This window comes from Bombina bombina, chromosome 4 (genome assembly GCF_027579735.1).
Source record: "Bombina bombina isolate aBomBom1 chromosome 4, aBomBom1.pri, whole genome shotgun sequence".
NCBI classification, from domain to species: domain Eukaryota; kingdom Metazoa; phylum Chordata; class Amphibia; order Anura; family Bombinatoridae; genus Bombina; species Bombina bombina.
Window position 1 is genome coordinate 877,136,899 of NC_069502.1, and position 25,074 is coordinate 877,161,972.

At 39.5% G+C, this 25,074-nt stretch overlaps 1 protein-coding gene across 1 annotated transcript in view; it reads left to right on the forward strand.

Moving 5' to 3' along the window:
• LOC128657400 (gastrula zinc finger protein XlCGF7.1) overlaps window positions 1-5,215 on the forward strand; it is a 281,497-nt gene extending 276,282 nt beyond the window's left edge. Inside the window, exon 5 of the mRNA XM_053711736.1 lies at window positions 3,592-5,215. Coding sequence (XP_053567711.1) covers window positions 3,592-4,328 — 737 coding nt within the window. The 3' untranslated portion in view covers window positions 4,329-5,215. The remainder of the gene's footprint in view (window positions 1-3,591) is intronic.
• Window positions 5,216-25,074: the final 19,859 nt, after the last annotated feature.

The following is a 25,074-nucleotide window of genomic DNA, read 5'->3' on the forward strand; positions in this document are numbered from 1 at the left end:
GCACAAATTACATGACGTGTACGATAAAAATGCAAATCTTATAAGCACAAATTATATAACAAAATGATATGTGGTTAATAATAGTGTATAAGTACAGTGTTAAATAAATACTCCTAAACACAATTGTAGGTCCAGGCAGCTATCTGTGAAGGATCAGGTCACGATCCAGGTTCAGCAATCTGTGAATGACATAGAGGAACAGAAGCGCCACATGGCCTAGTATTGTCTAACTGGATGGCAGATATTGGTGTGATATATTAAACTCACATTTGATGAAGCACCTTTATAGTGCAAATAGAGCAGGCTGAAGTCAAACAGTCACCCAGCAGACTGGCCTCTGACGAAGACTCAGGAGTCTCTAAATGCGGTTAAAGCAAAATAATGCCCCTTATGGCCCAGTATTGTTTGGTTCAACGATTTGATATTGATAGAAATAAAGTTGCACTCACGTGATGCAGAGCACCTCCCTTGGTGCAATAGTAGCAAGCTGGGATTAAGCAGTCACCCAGCAGACTGGCCTCCGGTCTAATAGGATACGCTCCAAGGCGATTCAAGACTCAGGTGGATAATCCCCAAAAGACAACATCAGAGAGTTTCCAAGCAGTAGATGAAATAAAATAAAGTATGGCAGCAAGGGATAAATTAAAAATATTTTCACTTTAGTAAAAGCATAAAAACATACAACGTGTTTCTCAACCCAAAGGTTGTTTCATCAGGCATAAAAAAGTTTCACAAACACTTGCTATATAAACCATACAGAGTATCAAACCTAATCAGTCACACCTGGTGTGGGAGTACATCAATTAAACATGTCATGGTAACAATGGTAAATATTTCAGAAATAGTATGAGGATTGGTTAAAAATGATAACCAAATAGAGAAGGTCAGAGTGATCTTATTGGGTCAAACTTGCAGAAAAACATATAATGCATTTAAATTGGGACGCAAAATTGATACAATATATCAGATAATCTTGTTACATAGCTGTCATTCACACACAGCAACTAAAATCATAAACTGGGAAATAATAATTGCATACAGCTATTTGTGAAACGTCACCAGAATCAAGTTACCCAAACAAACCAAGTCTGCTTAAATGGCGGTACTAACGATCGTGATAGTTAAATAACAACAAGGCATCATCATATACCTTATAGTGTGAAAATCAGAGCAGCGTGTCGGGCAATGAATATATATTAACATATGTTACATGGAAGTTTGTGCCGTGAACGTCTCAATGGGTGTTCAGTGTATACAGATCTAAGAGAAGGCGGAGTCTATTAATGTAGTGGGTCCGAAAACATAAATTATGCATACCAGATAATTTTCTTTCCTTCTGTACAGGGAGAGTCCACAGCTCCCACCCGTGGTCTCTCTGTTCGGCGGCCCTAAATTTTAACTTGTTCTTCTGGCACCTTTTTCACCCTGATATTTCTCCTACTGTTCCTTGTTCCCTCGGCAGAATGACTGGGGGATGAGGGAAGTTGGGGGAGATATTTAAGCCTTTGGCTGGGGTGTCTTTGCCTCCTCCTGGTGGCCAGTACAGCATTTCCCACAAGTAATGAATGTAGCTGTGGACTCCCTGTATAGAAGGAAAGGAAATTATCTGATACACATAATTTATGTTTTTGTTTGTCCTTCCTGTTTTTATTTTTTCCCTACCTCTATAGTTACTCGTGGACTTCCACATCTTGGGTATTATATCCCATCAGTTACTAGCTTGTGGACTCTCGCCACCTATATGAAAGAACATAATTTATGTAAGAAATTACCTGATAAATTCATTTCTTTCATGTTGGTAAGAGTAGTGTGCGGAGTATGGGCTGACCCCCCACCCCTTCAACCTCTGCAGCAATGCTGGCAGCACTCATACGTCTATTTGCCAAAGACAACCTCTGGATATGACACGGAGCATGCGCACTCAACTTCTGAGTGGAACCTGTCCTGTGAAACCGCTGTATGGTCTTGCCCACCATGCTACAGCTCAGTTTCGGGGTCTTGGCAATCTTCTAATAGCCTAGGCCATCTTTATGTAGAGCAACAATTCTTTTTTTCAGATCCTCAGAGAGTTCTTTGCCATGAGGTGCCATGTTGAACTTCCAGTGACCAGTATGAGAGAGTGCGAGAGCTATAGCACCAATTTTAACACACCTGCTCCCCATTCACACCTGAGACCTTGTAACACTAACGAGTCACATGACACCGTGGAGGAAAAATGGCTAATTGGGCCCAATTTGGACATTTCCAATTGGGGTTGTACTTACTTTTGTAGCCAACAGTTTAGACATTAATAGCTGTGTGTTGGGTTATTTTGAGGGGACAGCAAATTTACACTGTTATACAGGCTGTACACTCACTACTTTACATTGTAGCAAAGTGTCATTTCTTCAGTGTTGTCACATGAAAAGATATAATAAAATATTTACAAAAATATGAGGGGTGTACTTACTTTTGGAAAATACTGTGTATGTGTGTATGTATATATTTATATCTATAAACACCTATCTTTTGTAATTTAACATAAATCTATATCATAAAATGGTTAGTGAAAGATATTGTGTGATAAATTATACTTTAAATAGACATGAAAACTTTTTTTGTTTTGCTGGGTTTGCTATTTAAAGGGACAGTCTACTCCAGAATTATTGTTGTTTAAAAAGATTGATAATCCCTTTATTACCCATTCCCAACACGGTTATATTAATATACTTTTTACCTCTGTGATTACCTTGTATCTAAGCCTCTTCTAACAACCCCTTTATCACATGAATGTTTATTATCTATTGACTTGCATTTCAGGCATTTATTATTATTATCATTTATTTGTATAGCGCCGCCAATTTCCGTAGCGCATTTACTGCTAACTCTTAAATAACTCCATGTGCGTGAGCACAATGTTATCTATATAGCACACATGAACTTATGCCCTCTAGCTGTGAACAACTGTCAAATGCATTCAGATAAGAAGCGGCCTTCAAGGGCTTAGAAATTAGCATATGAGCCTATCTAGGTTAAGCTTTCAACTAAGAATTCCAAGAGAACAAAGCAGATTATAAAAGTAAATTGGAAAGTTGTTTAAAATTGCATGTCCTATCTGAATCATGGGAGTTTAATTTTGACTTGACAGTCCCTTTAAAGGTTTTAAGTAAACAAAGCAGATTACATTTTAAACACATTTAGTAAAACTATACTATTAGCAGATTTACAAAAGAAAGATTTTTTTTTTTTCTTAATTGTATATAGCTTTTAGGTTGTTTTTTTTTGTTGCAAATAGGATGGTGGTTGGTAAGTGATTCTTATGTATTTTGTTACAGCTGTACAATATTTGTATCGGAAATCTTATAAAAATATAGTATTTGTTAATATGATTCTTTTTTTAAATGCTTGCTATAAAATAAATAAAACATATTACTTAATGTCTAGCAAACTGCCCTTAAACCTTAACATGGAGCTGGGAAAAGGTGTCAGGGGTCATAGCTTGCCCCTTACTCTTGTGGTAGTCATTCATTCAGAACAGTTCAAATGTCCTCAAAATATAATAATTATGTAATTAATAATTAACATTAATCCCATTATATTTCTTATCAACAGGTGAATTTAAAAACTGCAGTAATCCTAGTCATGGTGAAAGTACAGATACTTTTGTCAATCTTCTTCAAAATCAAAGAAGCCGTGTGGAAAATGTATGCTCTGAATATCGAAAAGGTTTTACGAGGAAATCAAATATTTTAAGACCTCAGATAAGTCATACAGGGAAGAAAGCAATTTCATGTTCTGAATGTGGGAAATGTTTTACAAATAAATCAACTCTTATTAGTCATCAGAAAAGTCATACAGGGAAGAAAGCATTTTCATGTTCTAATTGTGGGAAATGTTTTACTAAGAAAGCAAATCTTATTAAGCATGAGAAAATCCATACAGGAGAGAAAGCATTTTCGTGTTCTAATTGTGGGAAATGTTTTACAGAGAAATCAACTCTTGTTAAGCATCAGAAAATTCATACAGGAGAGAAAGCATTTTTATGTTCTGAATGTGGCAAATGTTTTGCTCAGAAGCCACATCTGATTTCACATCAGAAAACTCATACAGGAGAAAAAGCATTTTCATGTTTTGAATGTAGGAAATGTTTTGCTAGGAAAGCAACTCTAATTAAGCATCAGGCAACTCATACAGGCGAAAAAGCATTTTCATGTTCTGAATGTGGAAAATGTTATACTCAGAAAGCAACTCTTAAAAGGCATACGAAAATTCATACAAGGGAAACAGATCTTAATCATAAGAAAATTCATATTAAAAGAAATCTTGAAGATCAGAGCATGACTTCTTAAAGGGACAGTGTATAGTAATAATCCCCCCTTTAATGTTTTCCCAATTATCCATTTTAAATTTTGTACAAATAGCTTTTATCCTTTCTTTTCTCGTTTGAAATAGCTGATTTTGCCTATTGTTTTCCAACCTATACTAAACATTTCTGAACTTAAAGGGACAGTGTGCACCATTTTTTACATAACTGCATGTAATAGACACTACTATAAAGTTTAATATGCACAGATACTGATATAAAAATCCAGTATAAACTGTTTAAAAACTCTTAGAAGCTCCCAGTTTAGCTCGGTTGAACAGGTTAGCTGAAACACCCACTGAAAGTGAATGTATACCAACTAGAGAAGACACTCCCCCCTTCCTCTGCATATGAAAAGACTCTACACAAACAGAAGCAAGCTTGAGTAGGTAGACATCAGTATACTTCCAAAACGTTGTGCTTGGCTAGGAGTCTGAAAATCAGTTCAATGTTGATTTAAAAATAAGCAAAACTATACTTAAAAAACAAAACCCTGTATATGCTATATAAATGGATCATCCACAAAGCATTTATGCAAAGACAAATCTAGTGTATAATGTCCCTTTAAGATCTGGTTACAAAAATACATATAAACAAAAAGGTTTAGATAAAATAATGCACTCAGTTTGTGTCTATGATAGAGACATATTAAAATGTTAATTCTTCATTGTTTTCTTTACGTACTGGCCTTTGCGTAAACCATAAAAAAGATAAGGTGGGCTTGTGTAAATAATTAGACAGGTAATGAGGTTTGCTTTCCCTGCTAACTACACCCATTTTATTGGGTTGTGGTTTCAATTGGCAGAAGCAGACAATTTATGTATAAAATTATAACTAAAAAACATAATTTATGTAAGAACTTACCTGATAAATTCATTTCTTTCATATTAGCAAGAGTCCATGAGCTAGTGACGTATGGGATATACATTCCTACCAGGAGGGGCAAAGTTTCCCAAACCTCAAAATGCCTATAAATACACCCCTCACCACACCCACAATTCAGTTTAACGAATAGCCAAGAAGTGGGGTGATAAAAAAGTGCGAAAGCATATAAAATAAGGAATTGGAATAATTGTGCTTTATACAAAATCATAACCACCACAAAAAAAGGGCGGGCCTCATGGACTCTTGCTAATATGAAAGAAATGAATTTATCAGGTAAGTTCTTACATAAATTATGTTTTCTTTCATGTAATTAGCAAGAGTCCATGAGCTAGTGACGTATGGGATAATGACTACCCAAGATGTGGATCTTTCCACACAAGAGTCACTAGAGAGGGAGGGATAAAATAAAGACAGCCAATTCCTGCTGAAAATAATCCACACCCAAAATAAAGTTTAACGAAAAACATAAGCAGAAGATTCAAACTGAAACCGCTGCCTGAAGTACTTTTCTACCAAAAACTGCTTCAGAAGAAGAAAATACATCAAAATGGTAGAATTTAGTAAAAGTATGCAAAGAGGACCAAGTTGCTGCTTTGCAGATCTGGTCAACCGAAGCTTCATTCCTAAACGCCCAGGAAGTAGAAACTGACCTAGTAGAATGAGCTGTAATTCTCTGAGGCGGAGTTTTACCCGACTCAACATAGGCATGATGAATTAAAGATTTCAACCAAGATGCCAAAGAAATGGCAGAAGCTTTCTGGCCTTTTCTAGAACCGGAAAAGATAACAAATAGACTAGAAGTCTTACGAAAAGATTTCGTAGCTTCAACATAATATTTCAAAGCTCTAACAACATCCAAAGAATGCAACGATTTCTCCTTAGAATTCTTAGGATTAGGACATAATGAAGGAACCACAATTTCTCTACTAATGTTGTTGGAATTCACAACTTTAGGTAAAAATTCAAAAGAAGTTCGCAACACCGCCTTATCCTGATGAAAAATCAGAAAAGGAGACTCACAAGAAAGAGCAGATAATTCAGAAACTCTTCTGGCAGAAGAGATGGCCAAAAGGAACAAAACTTTCCAAGAAAGTAATTTAATGTCCAATGAATGCATAGGTTCAAACGGGGGAGCTTGAAGAGCTCCCAGAACCAAATTCAAACTCCAAGGAGGAGAAATTGACTTAATGACAGGTTTTATACGAACCAAAGCTTGTACAAAACAATGAATATCAGGAAGAATAGCAATCTTTCTGTGAAAAAGAACAGAAAGAGCAGAGATTTGTCCTTTCAAAGAACTTGCGGACAAACCCTTATCTAAACCATCCTGAAGAAACTGTAAAATTCTCGGTATTCTAAAAGAATGCCAGGAAAAATGATGAGAAAGACACCAAGAAATATAAGTCTTCCAGACTCTATAATATATCTCTCTAGATACAGATTTACGAGCCTGTAACATAGTATTAATCACAGAGTCAGAGAAACCTCTTTGACCAAGAATCAAGCGTTCAATCTCCATACCTTTAAATTTAAGGATTTCAGATCCTGATGGAAAAAAGGACCTTGTGACAGAAGGTCTGGTCTTAACGGAAGAGTCCACGGTTGGCAAGAGGCCATCCGGACAAGATCCGCATACCAAAACCTGTGAGGCCATGCCGGAGCTACCAGCAGAACAAACGAGCATTCCTTCAGAATCTTGGAGATTACTCTTGGAAGAAGAACTAGAGGCGGAAAGATATAGGCAGGATGATACTTCCAAGGAAGTGATAATGCATCCACTGCCTCCGCCTGAGGATCCCGGGATCTGGACAGATACCTGGGAAGTTTCTTGTTTAGATGGGACGCCATCAGATCTATTTCTGGAAGTTCCCACATTTGAACAATCTGAAGAAATACCTCTGGGTGAAGAGACCATTCGCCCGGATGCAACGTTTGGCGACTGAGATAATACGCTTCCCAATTGTCTACACCTGGGATATGAACCGCAGAGATTAGACAGGAGCTGGATTCCGCCCAAACCAAAATTTGAGATACTTCTTTCATAGCCAGAGGACTGTGAGTCCCTCCTTGATGATTGATGTATGCCACAGTTGTGACATTGTCTGTCTGAAAACAAATGAACGATTCTCTCTTCAGAAGAGGCCAAAACTGAAGAGCTCTGAAAATTGCACGGAGTTCCAAAATATTGATCGGTAATCTCACCTCCTGAGATTCCCAAACTCCTTGTGCCGTCAGAGATCCCCACACAGCTCCCCAACCTGTGAGACTTGCATCTGTTGAAATTACAGTCCAAGTCGGAAGCACAAAAGAAGCCCCCTGAATTAAACGATGGTGATCTGTCCACCATGTTAGAGAGTGTCGAACAATCGGTTTTAAAGATATTAATTGAGATATCTTCGTGTAATCCTTGCACCATTGCTTCAGCATACAGAGCTGAAGAGGTCGCATGTGAAAACGAGCAAAGGGGATCGCGTCCGATGCAGCAGTCATAAGACCTAGAATTTCCATGCATAAGGCTACCGAAGGGAATGATTGTGACTGAAGGTTTCGACAAGCTGCAATCAACTTTAGACGTCTCTTGTCTGTTAAAGACAGAGTCATGGACACTGAATCCATCTGGAAACCCAGAAAAGTTACCCTTGTCTGAGGAATCAAAGAACTTTTTGGTAAATTGATCCTCCAACCATGATCTTGAAGAAACAACACAAGTCGATTCGTATGAGATTCTGCTAAATGTAAAGACTGAGCAAGTACCAAGATATCGTCCAAATAAGGAAATACCACAATACCCTGTTCTCTGATTACAGACAGCAGGGCACCGAGAACCTTTGTAAAAATTCTTGGAGCTGTAGCTAGGCCAAACGGCAGAGCCACAAATTGGTAATGCTTGTCCAGAAACGAGAATCTCAGGAACTGATAATGATCTGGATGAATCGGAATATGCAGATATGCATCCTGTAAATCTATTGTGGACATATAATTCCCTTGCTGAACAAAAGGTAAGATAGTCCTTACAGTTACCATCTTGAACGTTGGTATCCTTACATAACGATTCAATATTTTTAGATCCAGAACTGGTCTGAAAGAATTCTCCTTCTTTGGTACAATGAAGAGATTTGAATAAAACCCCATCCCCTGTTCCGGAACTGGAACTGGCATAATTACTCCAGTCAACTCTAGATCTGAAACACATTTCAGAAATGCTTGAGCTTTTACTGGATTTACTGGGACACGGGAAAGAAAAAATCTCTTTGCAGGAGGTCTCAACTTGAAACCAATTCTGTACCCTTCTGAAACAATGCTCTGAATCCAAAGATTGTGAACAGAATTGATCCAAATTTCCTTGAAAAAACGTAACCTGCCCCCTACCAGCTGAGCTGGAATGAGGGCCGCACCTTCATGTGGACTTAGAAGCAGGCTTTGCCTTTCTAGCTGGCTTGGATTTATTCCAGACTGGAGATGGTCTCCAAACTGAAACTGCTCCTGAGGATGAAGGATCAGGCTTTTGTTCTTTGTTGAAACGAAAGGAACGAAAACGATTATTAGCCCTGTTTTTACCTTTAGATTTTTTATCCTGTGGTAAAAAAGTTCCTTTCCCACCAGTAACAGTTGAAATAATGGAATCCAACTGAGAACCAAATAATTTGTTACCCTGGAAAGAAATGGAAAGTAAAGTTGATTTAGAAGCCATATCAGCATTCCAAGTTTTAAGCCATAAAGCTCTTCTAGCTAAAATAGCTAGAGACATAAACCTGACATCAACCCTGATAATATCAAAAAATGGCATCACAGATAAAATTATTAGCATGCTGAAGAAGAATAATAATATCATGAGAATCACGATGTGTTACTTGTTGCGCTAAAGTTTCCAACCAAAAAGTTGAAGCTGCAGCAACATCAGCCAAAGAAATAGCAGGTCTAAGAAGATTACCTGAACACAGATAAGCTTTTCTTAGAAAGGATTCAATTTTCCTATCTAGAGGATCCTTAAACGAAGTACCATCTGACGTAGGAATAGTAGTACGTTTAGCAAGGGTAGAAATAGCCCCATCAACTTTAGGGATCTTGTCCCAAAATTCTAATCTGTCAGACGGCACAGGATATAATTGCTTAAAACGTTTAGAAGGAGTAAATGAATTACCCAAATTATCCCATTCTTTGGAAATTACTGCAGAAATAGCATTAGGAACAGGAAAAACTTCTGGAATAACCACAGGAGCTTTAAATACCTTATCTAAACGTTTAGAATTAGTATCAAGAGGACCAGAATCCTCTATTTCTAAAGCAATTAGTACTTCTTTAAGTAAAGAACGAATAAAATCCATTTTAAATAAATATGAAGATTTATCAGCATCAACCTCTGAGACAGAATCCTCTGAACCAGAGGAATCATCAGAATCAGAATGATGATGTTCATTTAAAAATTCATCTGTAGGGAGAGAAGTTTTAAAAGATTTTTTACGTTTACTAGAAGGAGAAATAACAGACATAGCCTTCTTTATGGATTCAGAAACAAAATCTCTTATATTATCAGGAACATTCTGCACCTTAGATGTTGAAGGAACTGCAACAGGCAATGGTACTTTACTAAAGGAAATATTATCTGCTTTAACAAGTTTGTCATGACAATCAATACAAACAACAGCTGGAGGAATAGCTACCAAAAGTTTACAGCAGATACACTTAGCTTTGGTAGATTCAGCACTTGACAGCGATTTTCCTGTAGTATCTTCTGACTCAGATGCAACGTGAGACATCTTGCAATATGTAAGAGAAAAAACAACATATATATAAAGCAAAATTGATCAAATTCCTTAAATGACAGTTTCAGGAATGGGAAAAAATGCCAAAGAACAAGCTTCTAGCAACCAGAAGCAATAAAAAATGAGACTTAAATAATGTGGAGACAAAAGCGACGCCCATATTTTTTCGCGCCAAATAAGACGCCCACATTATTTGCCGCCAAAAATGAAGCCACATCCGGAACGCCGACATTTTTGGCGCAAAATAACGTCAAAAAATGACGCAACATCCGGCGACACGTATGACGCCGGAAACGGAAATAGAATTTTTGCGCCAAAAAAGTCCGCGCCAAGAATGACGCAATAAAATGAAGCATTTTCAGCCCCCGCGAGCCTAACAGCCCACAGGGAAAAAGTCAAATTTTAAGGTAAGAAAAATGTTAAATTAAAATGCATTATCCCAAATATGAAACTGACTGTCTGAAAATAAGGAAAGTTGAACATTCTGAGTCAAGGCAAATAAATGTTTGAATACATATATTTAGAACTTTATAAACAAAGTGCCCAACCATAGCTTGGAGTGTCACAGAAAATAAGACTTACTTACCCCAGGACACTCATCTACATATAGCAGATAGCCAAACCAGTACTGAAACGAGAATCAGCAGAGGTAATGGTATATATAAGAGTATATCGTCGATCTGAAAAGGGAGGTAAGAGATGAATCTCTACGACCGATAACAGAGAACCTATGAAATAGACCCCGTAGAAGGAGATCACTGCATTCAAATAGGCAATACTCTCCTCACATCCCTCTGACATTCACTGCACGCTGAGAGGAAAACCGGGCTCCAACTTGCTGCGGAGCGCATATCAACGTAGAATCTAGCACAAACTTACTTCACCACCTCCATCGGAGGCAAAGTTTGTAAAACTGAATTGTGGGTGTGGTGAGGGGTGTATTTATAGGCATTTTGAGGTTTGGGAAACTTTGCCCCTCCTGGTAGGAATGTATATCCCATACGTCACTAGCTCATGGACTCTTGCTAATTACATGAAAGAAATGCAATTTCCCATACATTTTAACTCTTCAGCTGGTATGACAGTACACTGTCCCTTAAAGTGCCATAAAACATATTGAGTTATGTACATATTATAAAAGGGCGAACTGAGGTAAAACAGTATGGGAAAAAAGTGTAAAGAAAATAATACAATTTCCAAAAATCAGCAAAATTACTCACACTTAAGTGTTGCCAAGTGTAGTCTGCACCACCACCACCCTTATCAGTGTCCTACTCCAAACCTTTGTGGTATCATGTAACAAAGTGTGCATGTGAGAATAATTGCTTATGCAAGTAAGGGGGGTTGAGGAGGGACAGCAGGTACTGCTGTTGTTTTTTTGTTACCAAGAGGCTTGCTCGTTTCCATGCGAATAATGTCACATGCTTTGTGAAATCTTCAGCATTATACTGTGCACTGCATTAGGCAGCTGTCGTGACTGCCCCCTACCAGGCACATGCACAAGTGCATTCTTCAGAAGCTTTTGCCTGAATTGCACCTTCAATATATGGAAATGCTCAGGTGGGAGCTTGCTGCAAACAAAACTTTGCCTGAATTAAAGGGGTTAATGGGTGTTAAAACAAAAAAATGTTTTGCTGGGTAAGCTTTGGCTGCATTAAAATGTCTAGAGTGCTGATGAAGACTAAATGTTGTTCCCTGGGGATGCACATTTAATGCTGTTTGAGTCCTCCTCTGCTTCTCAAGTGGTTACAAGGTGACCTAGGCCCCGATGACCAAAAGTGCCACAAGCCGCCGAGATATTGAAAACAGATTCGTCTCCATGTTGAGAAAGCCGGCAAAATATTTGAAGGGGCGATAGTACTGTTTAAAGGCAGCATCACAGAGAGGCGTTTTACCATACATTTCAGTGGATGTCGATGCTGATCTGATACCAGCGATATATTCAAAGCAGCATCAACACCTACATTAGATGTAATGTAAATGTTCCCTTTTAACAGTATGACAATACAATTTACAAGTGTCAACAGAACTCAACCCCTGTTCTTAAAGTACATTAGTGAATTAAACATCAATAATACACCTATTGGTGCTGGGGGATTGATATAGAGTACGGGTATACAATAGATGTACATACATTTTTAACGTATATGTATTGTATAGTATAATTTAATATGTATGTAAACTGTAAGTGTGATTGTACTATTCTTCTATTGTGTCCTTTGGCATTCTCAATATAATGTTAATATGAATATTGAGGATGCGCAATAAAAAAAAGTAAAAATGCACGCCTAATGACGCAACAAAAGATTAGTAATATCAAGTTTACATACACTATATTATACAATACATATACACGTTGCACAACAAGGTTCAGCTCACTTTTTTAGAATATATCAACAGACTGACAGAATGCAAACCCAAACATGCAATTTCTCTTTGTCCTGATGATGTTTTGAATACCGGGGCTTAGTATGTTTGTTATCCCTGGGGAGATCCAGGGTCCCTATGTAGGTTTGAATAACCAAATGACCAACTGGTGTAAATAAAATGTGCATTAATTTAAATAGAGATTCAAATGTATATAAATATACCAAAAGTCTAATCATATATTGATAAACACTTATTTAAAATGTAGGTACTGTATTATAGTCAGGTGATCACTGAGGTAACTGGCTGCAATTTAAATTGACCAGGTGTATAGGTGAACAGGGTGAGCCCCTACATTAACATCAAAAGTGCAAGAGCCTTCCAAAACCACTTATCTGAATTAGGATACTCCCCTTGCTGCATAAAATGCATTGTGCTGAAACAACAACAACAAAAAATGTTTTACTTGATTTCCAATTACTAATTACAATAGAAAAACCCTGAATTATTCTCCATTTCTGCTTATTTTAGAAAGGTTACCTAATACAATTATAGATTCACAAATGTTTTGACTATATAGTTGAGAAAAAAACTGTATCATTTATAATCTTGTTAACTGAAATTGTAATTAAAATGTTTTTTTCAAACCTTTTTTTGTAGATTTTTTCATTTCGTGATATTTGCATAAAATATTATAGTTTGAATCTGCTGGGTCTGCTATATATATGTATCATTTCTGTGGATTCTGTTACTGAAACATGTATAAATGTGCCATATAAATTCATTATTTCTTTTGTACCCTTTTACTGTCATGTAAATGTCCAATCCAGGGGTATATTATGGCCTAGGCCAACAAGGCCGGTGCCTAGGTCAGCAGATTTGGGAGGGGCAGCACATCTGCCCTATCCTCTCTCTAAAAGTCAGCACACAGTACAGTGAGTGATAAAGTGCAGGCTTTTACAGAGAAGACAAGGATCGTGCTCTGATTGAAGTCGCTCTTCACAGGCAGTGCTTCTTTAAACTGTTGCTTCATTTAGAGCTGCAGGCATTTTCTTTTTTAAGACATGATGAGTCCACGGATCATCTTAATTACTACTGGGATATACACCTCCTGGTCAGCAGGAGAAGGCAAAGAGCACCACAGCAGAGCTGTTAAATAGCTCCTCCCTCCCACTCCAGTCATTCTCTTTGCCTACATTAGTGATAGGAAGAGGTAAAGTGAGGTGTTAGATTAGATTCTTCAATCAAGAGTTTATTATTTTTAAAGTAGTGCAAGATTGTGCTGCTTTGTTCTAGGGTGTATCCATAGTCCATATCAGTCTCTACAGGAGAGCTTTGGTGGCTTTAGAGCAATGGGAACTCGTGGGACATAATTCTCACTGCGCCTCCCATATTTCTTGCTGCCCTATATCCTTCAGTCTGAGGTTTTTATTGACTCAGCATTTTATTATCTTCGGGTCGATGTGAGGGAGAGGACCTCTCAACCCTAAGAGCTGCCAGGCACAAGATAAGGTAAGTGCTACTTGAAATTTCTGGGGCACAAGGAGACTCAGAATATTTTTAGCACACAGAACATAAGGGGCTTTGTAGAAGATTGCTCTTTATTTTGGGACATTTTATTCCTTCATGAGGAGAAAGTACTTGGGCAGTGGTATGTAGCAGGCACTGGGGCTGGAGTTAAGTTGCTAAACTAACAAGTTAAGGAATGGCTCCGGTGGTTTCACTTTCTATATTAGTTGCAATAGAACGGCATTGTTTACTCCCATGATGGGCCGTCCTTCCTGTTTTTGTGCGCCTCTGACATAGCTCTGTAGTTGCTGAGAGAAACTGACACAAACACAGTGGTGTTCAAAAAAACAACACTATTCAGCCCTTGGCGCTGCCAAAACAGCCAAAATAAGTGAAAACCAAAAAAATAAGTCACTTTAGTAAATATAGCCAATTTATAATCCAAAGACCAAAAAAGATACGTAATTCTATAGTCAAAAAGACTTAAAAAAAAGGAAGTTTTCGTTAGGAACACCTGGTTCACTTACGCTTGTGAACCAGGTGTTCCTAACGAAAACTTCCTTTTTTGCCGAGATTGCAAGATTTTCTCTGAGTGGTCCGGATTGACTCACTGAAAAGTGCTGCCTGAAAGAGGGGATATCGCGACAACTATCTGCTGAAACACCAGGGGAAAAGAAAAAGAGCCGGAGTGTACAGAATACCATTATGGTGTAAGTAAAAGTGAACACCATAATTTTGTGGCTCTTTTCTTGTCTTTTGATCCGGGTCTCGATCTCATTGCAGCTCCAGACGGTTCTTACCTCCAGCTGACGTGGTTTCCAAATCTGATTGCCTCCCTGGGATCACCATTTTGACCTCTCATCCCAGCGATCCATTAGTTTTAAATGCATTTCTCATTTTATTTTTTTCATTGCTCTGTTTAGATTTTATTGTATAGGGACATTTATTTTAATTGTTGCTACACTTATTTTTATGCCTGATCAGTGCATTAGGGGATAAGATGTGTTAGATTATTTTATGAATTGTCTGTGATATTTAATAAATTTGTATCCATTTTATGACTCATCTCTCCCGGTAAGTCTTTTTGACTATAGAATTACGTATCTTTTTTGGTCTTGGGATTATAAATTGGCTATATTTACTAAAGTGACTTATTTTTTTGGTTTTCACTTATTTTGGCTGTTTTGGCAGCGCCAAGGGCTGAATAGTGTTGTTTTTTGAACACCACTGTGTTTGTGTCAGTTACTTGTTTTGGAGTTAGAGGAATCTCCATTTAACCCATTGGCTTATAAGTGTATCCATTCTCCCAGCGCAGTGTGATCTAACTTCTCTTAAGTTGCTGAGAGAATCAGTGCGACATCAGAGAGGGGATTTATCAGTCTGTCCTAGAGCTGCATGGTGACAGTATTCATGTGCTTCTAGTACAGACACGGTATACCCATTTTGGAGCGTTGTTACTTTCCATGTGAAAACGGAGAGTGTCAGAAACGGATCATCTGAGGAAATCTGGTTGATCGTTAGTCAGGTAGGAACACTAAAGCAGACTGCAGAGGTGCAGAGGTTTGTGTGTAGAATTAACGATTTTTGTTAAAAAGGGGACATCGTTTCTTAATCTGATAATCTGCAGTAAAAAAAGAAAAACGTTTGTATTTAAAGAGACAGTAACGGCTTTTATAAGTCTTATTTGCCAATACTTTTGAAGATTTCTCTTGACTATTTGACAAATTGTGAACAAGTATGGACCAAGAGGGTGTGCAATATGTCACATGAGCTTTGTGTTTTGACGCCAACGTGGAACCACCAATCCCTTTCTGTCCTTCATGTATTGAAAGGACTGTGAGTTATAGGGACAAGATTTTTTCAGATCCAGTCTCCTCTAAGGCAGATATTGTCCAAGAGTCTGCTGATGAGGGTCAATATATGCCGCAGCTTTCTCCCCAAGCTTTCCAAAATGTACCTCCCCCGCAAGCAGTGCCCTGCGCTTCAGCTATAGTCCCTTCTGGGATTTCGTTACAAGACATAGCCTCTCTATTGTCTTCTACTATTTCTGATGCTTTGTCTGCCTTTCCAATGTTGCAGGGCAAACGCAAGAGGAAAGCTAATCCTACAGTTAGCAAGGTCTCTGATGCAATTGTGGCAATTTCTGAGGTATACTCCCAGCGACTTTAAGAGGAGGGTACCGCAGTAGCTTCTGAAGGAGAAATCTCAGATTCAGAAGTTCTATTACCGTTGACGGACTTGGAGATGGTATCTTTCAGATTTAAACTAGACCACCTTCGCCTGTTACTCAGGGAGGTTTAATCACCTTAGATGATAGCGACTCCACAGTGGTGGTTGTCCCTCCGAAGTCTAGTAAACTAGACAGATATTTTGAGGTTCCTTCCTACACGGATGTATTTCCAGTTCCTAAAAGAGCCTCTGAAATCATTGCTAAGGAATGGGAGAGACCGGGCATTCCTTTCTCTCCCTCTCCTATATTTAAGAAGATATTTCCAATAGCCGATTCTGTTAAAGAGGCTTGGCAAACTGTTCCTAAGGTAGAAGAAGCTGTTTCCACCTTAGCTAAGAGAACTACTATTCCCATAGATGATAGTTGTGCTTTTAAGAATCCAATGGATAAGAAGTTAGAGGGGTTACTCAAGAAGATGTATGTACACCAGGGTCTGCAGTGGCAACCGGCTGTGTGCATTGCCACTGTCACTAGTGCCCCGGCATATTGGTTTGAAGCACTGTCTGAGGCCCTCAGGACAGAAACTTCTTTGGATGAGATCCAAGACAGGATAAAAGCTCTTAAACTAGCTAATGCCTTTATTTCAGACGCTTCCCTTCAAGTTATCAAATTGGGAGCTAAGATTTCAAGTTTCTCTATTCTAGCCCGCAGGGCCTTATGGTTAAAACCTTGGTCTGTGGATGTGTCATCCAAGTCAAAACGTCTAGCTATTCCTTACAAGGGGAAGACCTTGTTTGGTCCTGATCTGAAGGAGATTATTTCTGATATCACGGGAGGTAAAGGTCACCTTCTCCCTCAAGATAAGAAGAGAAATAAACAAAAAAGGACGACAGATCAATTTTCGTTCCTTTTGAAATTCCAAGGGCAACTCTTCTGCTTCTAAGCAGGAACAGTCTAAGCCTACATGGAGACCCAGCCAGTCTTGGAACAAAGGAAAACAGTCCAAAAAGCCGGTTAGTGATTCCAAGACAGCATGAAGGGCATGCCGGGACCAGATCTGGTAGGGGGCAGACTTTTCTTCTTCGTTCAAGCCTGGGTTTGGGATGTCCAGGATCCCTGGGCAATAGAAATAGTGTCTTAGTGATACAAATTGGAGTTCAAGAGTTTTCTTCCCAGAGGCAGGTTTCTTCAAATTTTAGACCTCAAAAGTCTAAACAAGTTTCTCAGGGTACCGTCCTTCAAGATGGAAACAATTTGTTCCATTCTTCCATTGATCCAGGAGGACATGTATCTACATGTTCCCATTCACAGGGATCATCACAAGTTCTTAAGGTTTGCCTTTCTAGACAAACACTTCCAGTTTGTGGCTCTTCCTTTCGGTCTGGCCAAAGCCCCCAGAATCTTCACAAAGGTTCTGGGATCTCTACTGGTGGTGCTTCGATCAAAGGGCATTGCAGTGGCGCCTTATCTGGATGATATTCTAGTTGAGGCGCCATCCTTTCAGATAGCAAGATCCCACACGGACTTGGTGTTTACCTTCCATCCGTGGGATCTTAGGAAGGACAATTCTGAAAGAGTTCCTTAGTCCCGAACACAAGGGTAACTTTCTTAGGAACCATAATAGACTCTCTGTCTATGAAGATTTTTCTTACAGAAGTCAGAAAGAGTTCCTTAGTCCCGAACACAAGGGTAACTTTCTTAGGAACCATAATAGACTCTCTGTCTATGAAGATTTTTCTTACAGAAGTCAGGAAATTAAAGATTTTTCTTACAGTGCATGGAGTTAATGGGGCTGATGGTGGCAACAATGGACATCATCCCGTTGCTCGCTTCCATCTCAGAGCTCTGCAGTTGAACATGCTGAGACAATGGAACAGAGATTATTCAGATTTGTCCCCTCGACTTCTTCTGGAGCAGGAGACAAGGGACTCTCTACAATGGTGGTTGTCTCTGGATCATCTCTCCCAGGGAACATGCTTTCGCAGACCATCTTGGGTGATTGTGACAACAGATGCCAGCCTTCTAGGGTGGGGAGCAGTCTGGGGCTCTCTAAAGGCTCAGGGAATATGGACTCGGTCAGAGTCTGTTTTACCCATAAACATTCTGGAACTGAGAGCGATCTACAATGCTCTTCTGGCCTGGCCCCAGTTAACCTCGGTGCAGTTTATCAGGTTCCAGTCGGACAACATAACGTCAGTGGCCTACATCAATCATCAGGGAGGAACGAGGAGTTCCTTGGCGATGACAGAGGTATCCAAAATAATTCAGTGGGCGGAGGCCCATTCTTGCTGTCTGTCGGTGATTCACATCCCAGGGGTGGACAACTGGGAGGCGGATTTTCTGAGCAGACAGACCTTTCATCCGGGGGAGTGGGAACTCCATCCGGAAGTGTTCTCCAGTCTAATTCTCAAGTGGGTTCAGCCGGAATTAGATCTCATGGCATCGTGGCAGAATGCCAAGCTCCCGAGATACAGGTCGAGATCCAGGGACCCCCAGGCGGAACTGATAGATGCTCTGGCGGCCCCTTGGACCTTCACTCTCGCATACCTGTTTCCTCCGTTTGCTCTTCTTCCTCGAGTAATTGCTCGAATCAAGCAGGAAAGGGCCTCTGTGATTCTCATAGCACAGGCCTGGCCTCGCAGGATTTGGTATGCAGATCTGGTGGAGATGACTTCTCTACCACCTTGGAGACTTTAGATGAGGAAGGACCTTCTTATTCAGGGACCCTTCCTTCACCCAAATCTAGTTTCTCTGAAGCTGACTGCATGGAGATTGAACGCTTAATTTTATCCAAGCGAGGATTTTCTGACTCTGTCATAGAGACAATGATTCAGGCTTGTAAGCCTGTTACTAGAAGGATTTACCATAAGATTTGCGTAAATATCTCTATTGGTTTGAATCCAAGGGCTACTCATGGAGTAGGGTTAGGATTCCTAAAATTTTGTCCTTTCTCCAAGAGGGTTTGGAGAAGGGTTTATCGACGAGTTCACTAAAGGGGCAAATCTAGGCTTTATCTATTTTGTTACACAAACGTCTGGCGGATGTTCCAGATGTACAATCGTTCTGTCAGGATCAGGCCTGTGTTCAAACCAGTTACTCCTCCATGGAGTCTTAATTTCGTTCTCAAAGTTCTGCAAGGGGCTCCGTTTGAGCCTATGCATTCCTTAGATATTAAGTTGCTATCTGGGAAAGTTTTATTTCTAGTTGCGATTTCTTCTGCTCGGATAGTATCAGAGCTCTCAGCATTGCAGTATGAGTCTCCTTATCTTATTTTCCATTCAGATAAGGTAGTTTTACATACTAAATTAGGATTTCTTCCTAAGGTTGTTTCTGATCGGAACATTAATCAGGAGATTATTGTTCCTTCCTTGTGTCCTAATCCATCTTCTCAGAAGGAAAGACTTCTGCACAATTTGGACATGGTCCGTGCTTTAAAGTTTTACCTACGGGCGACTAAGGACTTTCGTTAGTCTTCTTCTTTGTTTGTGGTTTTCTCAGGAAAATGCAAGGGACAGAAAGCTACAGCTACTTCTTTCTTTTTGGCTGAAGAGTATCATACGTTTTGCATATGAGACTGCTGGACAGCAGCCTCCCGAGAGAGTTACGGCTCATTCCATGAGGGCTGTTGCTTCCTTGTAGGCATTCAGAAATGAAGCTTCTGTGGAACAGATTTGTAAGGCTGCAACTTGGTCCTCTCTTCACACTTTTTCAAAGTTCTACAAATTTGACAGTTTTGCCTTGGCTGAGGCCGCTTTTAGGAGAAAGGTTCTTCAAGCAGTGGTGCCTTCCATTTAGGTTCCCTGTCTTGTCCCTCCCGTATCATCTGTGTACTCTAGCTTGGGTATTGAATACCAGTAGTAATTAAGATGATCCGTGGACTCATCGTGTCTTAAAAAAGAAAAGAAAATTTATGCTTACCTGATAAATTTATTTATTTTTAGACATTATCGGCTAGATTATGAGTTTTTGTCGGTAAGGCTTGCGGGTCTAACGCTCCTTTTTTCCCACGGCTCCCTTAAGCCAACACTGGTATTACAGCCAAACCTGGCGTTAGCCGCAAAAAGGTGAGCGTAGAGCAAAATTTAGCTCCACATCTCGCCTCAATACCAGCGTTGCTTACGGTAGCGGTAAGATGGCTAAACGTGCTCGTGCACGATTTCCCCATAGGAAACAATGGGGCTGAGCTGGCTGAAAAAAAACACCTGCAAAAAAGCAGCGTTCAGCTCCTAACGCAGCCCCATTGTTTCCTATGGGAAAATAAAAAATATGTCTACACCTAACACCCTAACATGAACCCTGAGTCTAAACACCCCTAATCTTACACTTATTAACCCCTAATCTGCTGTCCCCGACATCGTCGCCACCTGCATTATACTATTAACCCCTAATCTGCCGCTCCGGACACCGCCGCCACCTACATTATACTTATAAACCCCTAATCTGCTGCCCCCAACATCGCCGACACCTACATTATAGTTATTAACCCCTAATCTGCCCCCCAACGTCGCCGCAACTATATTAAATTAATTAACCCCTAATCTGCCGCCGCCGCCAACGTCGCCGCAACTATAATAAAGTTATTAACACCTAAACCTAAATCTAACCCTAACACCCCCCTAATTTAAATATAATTTAAATACAACTAAATAAAATAACTACAATTAAATAAATTATTCCTATTTAAAACTAAATACTTACCTATAAAATAAACCCTAGGCTAGCTACAATATAACTAATAGTTACATTGTAGCTAGCTTAGGATTTCTTTTTATTTTACAGGCAACTTTGTATTTATTTTAACTAGGTACAATAGTTAATAAATAGTTATTAACTATTTAATAACTACCTAGCTAAAATAAGTACAAAATTACTTGTAAAATAAATCCTAACCTAAGTTACAATTGCACCTAACACTACACTATCATTAAATAAATTACCTAAACTACCTACAATTAATTACAATTAAATTCAATAAATTAAATTACAGAAAAAAACAAACCCTAAATTACAGAACATAAAAAAAGAATTACAAGAATTTTAAACTAATTACACCTAATCTAATCCCCCTAATAAAATAAAAAAGCCCCCCAAAATAATAAAATTTCCCTACCCTATACTAAATTACAAATAGCCCTTAAAAGGGCCTTTTGTGGGGCATTGCCCCAAAGTAATCAGCTCTTTTACCTGTAAAAGAAAAATACAATACCCCCCCAACATTAAAACCCACCACCCACACACCCCTACTCTAAAACCCACCCAATCCCCCCTTAAAAAAACCTAACACTAACCCCCTGAAGATCTCCCTACCTTGAGCCGTCTTCACCCAGCCGGGCACAAGTGGTCCTCCATACGGCAGAAGTCTTCATCCGATCGGGGCAGAAGAGGTCCTCCAGACGGCAGAAGTCTTCATCCAAGTGCCATCTTCTATCTTCATCCTTACGGAGTGGAGCAGGTCCATTTTCAATCCAGCCAACGCGGAGCCATCTTCTTTAAACGACGTCCTAACAAAGAATGAAGGTTCCTTTAAATAACGTCATCTAAGATGGCGTCCCTTGAATTCTGATTGGCTAATAGGATTCTATCAGCCAATCAGAATTAAGGTAGGAAAAATCCTATTGGCTTATGCAATCAGCCAATAGGATTGAGCTCGCATTCTATTGGCTGTTCCAACCATTCTTCGTTAGGACGTCGTTTGAAGAGGATGGCTCCGCGTCGGCTGGATTGAAGATGGACCCGCTCCGGAAAGATGAAGATAGAAGATGCCGCTTGGATGAAGACTTCTGCCGTCTGGAGGACCTCTTCTGCCCCGATCGGATGAAGACTTCTGCCGTATGGAGGACCACTTGTGCCCGGCTGGGTGAAGACGGCTCATGGTAGGGGGGTTAGTGTTAGTTTTTTTAAGGGGGGATTGGGTGGGTTTAAGAGTAGGGGTGTGTGGGTGGTGGGTTTTAATGTTGGGCGGGTATTGTATTTTTCTTTTACAGGTAAAAGAGCTGATTACTTTGGGGCAATGCCCAGCAAAAGGCCCTTTTAAGGGCTATTTGTAATTTAGTATAGGGTAGGGAAATTTTATTATTTTGGGGGGCTTTTTTATTTTATTAAAGGGATTAGATTAGGTGTAATTAGTTTAAAATTCTTGTAATTCTTTTTTTATTTTCTGTAATTTAGTGGGGGGGTTTCGTAATTTAGTTTATTGAATTTAATTGTAATTAATTTAGGTAGTTTAGGTAATTTATTTAATGATAGTGTAGTGTTAGGTGTAATTGTAACTTAGGTTAGGATTTATTTTACAGGTAATTTCTTCTATAAAGGTAAGACGAGTCCACGGATTCATCCTTTACTTGTGTGATATTATCCTTCCCTACAGGAAGGATAATATCCCACAAGTGAAGGATGAATCCGTGGACTCGTCTTACCATAGAAGAAATCAATTTATCAGGTAAGCATAAATTTAGTTTTTGTACTTATTTTAGCTAGGTAGTTATTAAATAGTTAATAACTATTTAATAACTTATTGTACCTAGTTAAAATAAATACAAAGTTGCTGTAAAATAAATATAAATCCTAAGCTAGCTACAATGTAACTATTAGTTATATTGTAGCTAGCTTAGGGTTTATTTTATCGGTAAGTATTTAGTTTTAAATAGGATTAATTTATTTAACTATGTTAAATAAATTTCGTTTAATTTAAATTATATTTAAGTTAGGGGGGGGTTAGGGTTAGGTTTAGACTTAGGTTTAGGGGTTAATACCTTTAATATAGTAGCCGCGGCGTTGGGGTGGCAGATTAGGGGTTAATAAATGTAAGTAGGTGTCGGCGATGTTAGAGACGGCAGATTAGGGGTTAATAACATTTTACTAGTGTTTGCAAGGCTGGAGTGCGGCGGTTTAGGGGTTAATACATTTATTAAAGTGGCAGCGATGTCCGGTCGGCAGATTAGGGGTTAAATAATTTTATTATAGTGTTTGCGATGTGGGGGTGGGGGCTCGGTTTAGGGGTTAATAGGTAGTTTATGGCTGTTAGTGTACTTTGTAGCACTTTAGTTAAGAGTTTTATGTTCTGGCGTTAGCCCATAAAACTCTTAACTACTGACTTTTAAATGCGGTAGAAGTCTAGACAGGAGAGGGTCTACCGCTCACTTCTTCCAAGACTCGTAATACCAGCGTTAGGCAAATCCCATTAAAAAGATAGGATACGCAATTGACGTAAGGGGATTTGCGTTAGCCTCGAGTCACGGAAGAAAAGTTAGCGGTAGACCCTTTCCTGCCTGACTCTTAATACCAGCGGGCATTAAAAAGCAGCGTTGGGACCTCTCAACGCTGCTTTTTAAGGTTAACGCCAAACTCGTAATCTAGGCGTATGAGTCCACGGCCCGCCCTGGTTTTTTAGACAGGTTGTGGGTTATTGTAAACTTCAGATGCCTCTGCACCTTGGCTTTTTCTTTCTCTTCTTAACTTCGGTCAAATGACTGGAGTGGGAGGGAAGGGAGGTGCTATTTAACAGCTCTGCTGTGTTGCTCTTTGCCTCCTCCTCCTGACCAGGAGGTGTATATCCCAGTAGTAATTAAGATTATCTCGTGGACTCATTGTGTCTAAAAAAAAATACATTTATCAGGTAAGCATACATTTTCTTTTTGCAGTCGAAGCGTTCTTGGTGAGAAACTTGTCCGGGGATATGCTTACAAGGTGAGGCTGGAGGAGAAAACCTTGTACCAATATGCTGCCTCCTCTTGTCAGCTGTGGTGGGTCTGCAAGCGCATTGCTTATTGCAGGTCTTAGTAATTAACAGACTGGATGCGTCTGTGCACTGGTTAGATCAGCTTGTGATGTCTACTCATAAACTCTCAGCAGGTCTTAGTAACTAACAGACTGGATGCGTCTGTGCACTGGTTAGATCAGCTTGTGATGTCTACTCATAAACTCTCAGCAGGTCTTAGTAACTAACAGACTGGATGCGTCTGTGCACTGGTTAGATCAGCTTGTGATGTCTACTCATAAACTCTTAGTGCTAATGTATGTTAGCTGCTAATAGCTAGCTTTCTCTGCATTCATGAACCCACAGAGTAAATAGTAAACGGACACTTAAAAAGTTTCATTACTTGAATGATTGTAATTACTGTGTGTTGCATGTGAAGGGCGGTGATTGTTTCAACGTGTATTCTTCTTTCCCTCCCTTCCTCTCTCCCTTCTTTCCCTCACTTCCTCCCTCAACACCCTTCCTCCCTCATCTCACTCCCTCCCTTCTTTCTCTCAACTCCCTCCCTTGCTCCCTTCTTTCCCTCCCCCTTTCTCTTGTAAGATGTATCGAGTCCACGGATTCATCCATACTTGTGGGATATTCTCCTTCCTAACAGGAAGTGGCAAACAGAGCACCCACAGCAGAGCTGTCTATATAGCTCCTCCCTTAGTTCCACCCCCCCAGACATTCTCTTTGCCTGCTTAACTGCTAGGAAGGGTAAAGTGAGTGTGGTGACAAAAATGTTAGTTTTTATTTTCTCAAGCAAAAGTTTGTTATTTTAAATGGTACCGGTGTGTACTATTCACTCTGGCAGAAAAGAGATGAAGATTTCTGCAAGTTACTTTGTAACTAAGATCCACTGCTGTTCCCACAGAGGCTGAGGAGTACAGGAAAACTTCAGTTGGGGGAACGGTTTGCATGCTAAGCTGCATTGAGGTATGTTCAGTCAATTTTTTTCTAGACAGACTGTGATAATTCTAGAAAAAACTGACAATATCCCCATGAGGCCACAATTTCAAAGTGACTCAAGCACCAGTGATATAGAGGAGTGTGCAAAGCTAAAGGAGCCATTGCTCAAAAGACTCCCATATAACAAGTGCAAAGAGATACCAGCAGCACAACAATTGTGAATAATCTTTCAAATTTATTAGGTACCTGGAGGTAAAGCAATGACGTTTCGGGCTCAGTAGCCCTTAATCATATGACCCTCATACAACATACAACTTCCTTAAATACCCAACACCACAGGTGTGTTCAATGATAATATTATCTGGCTTATACCTGCAACAATTCTCTAATC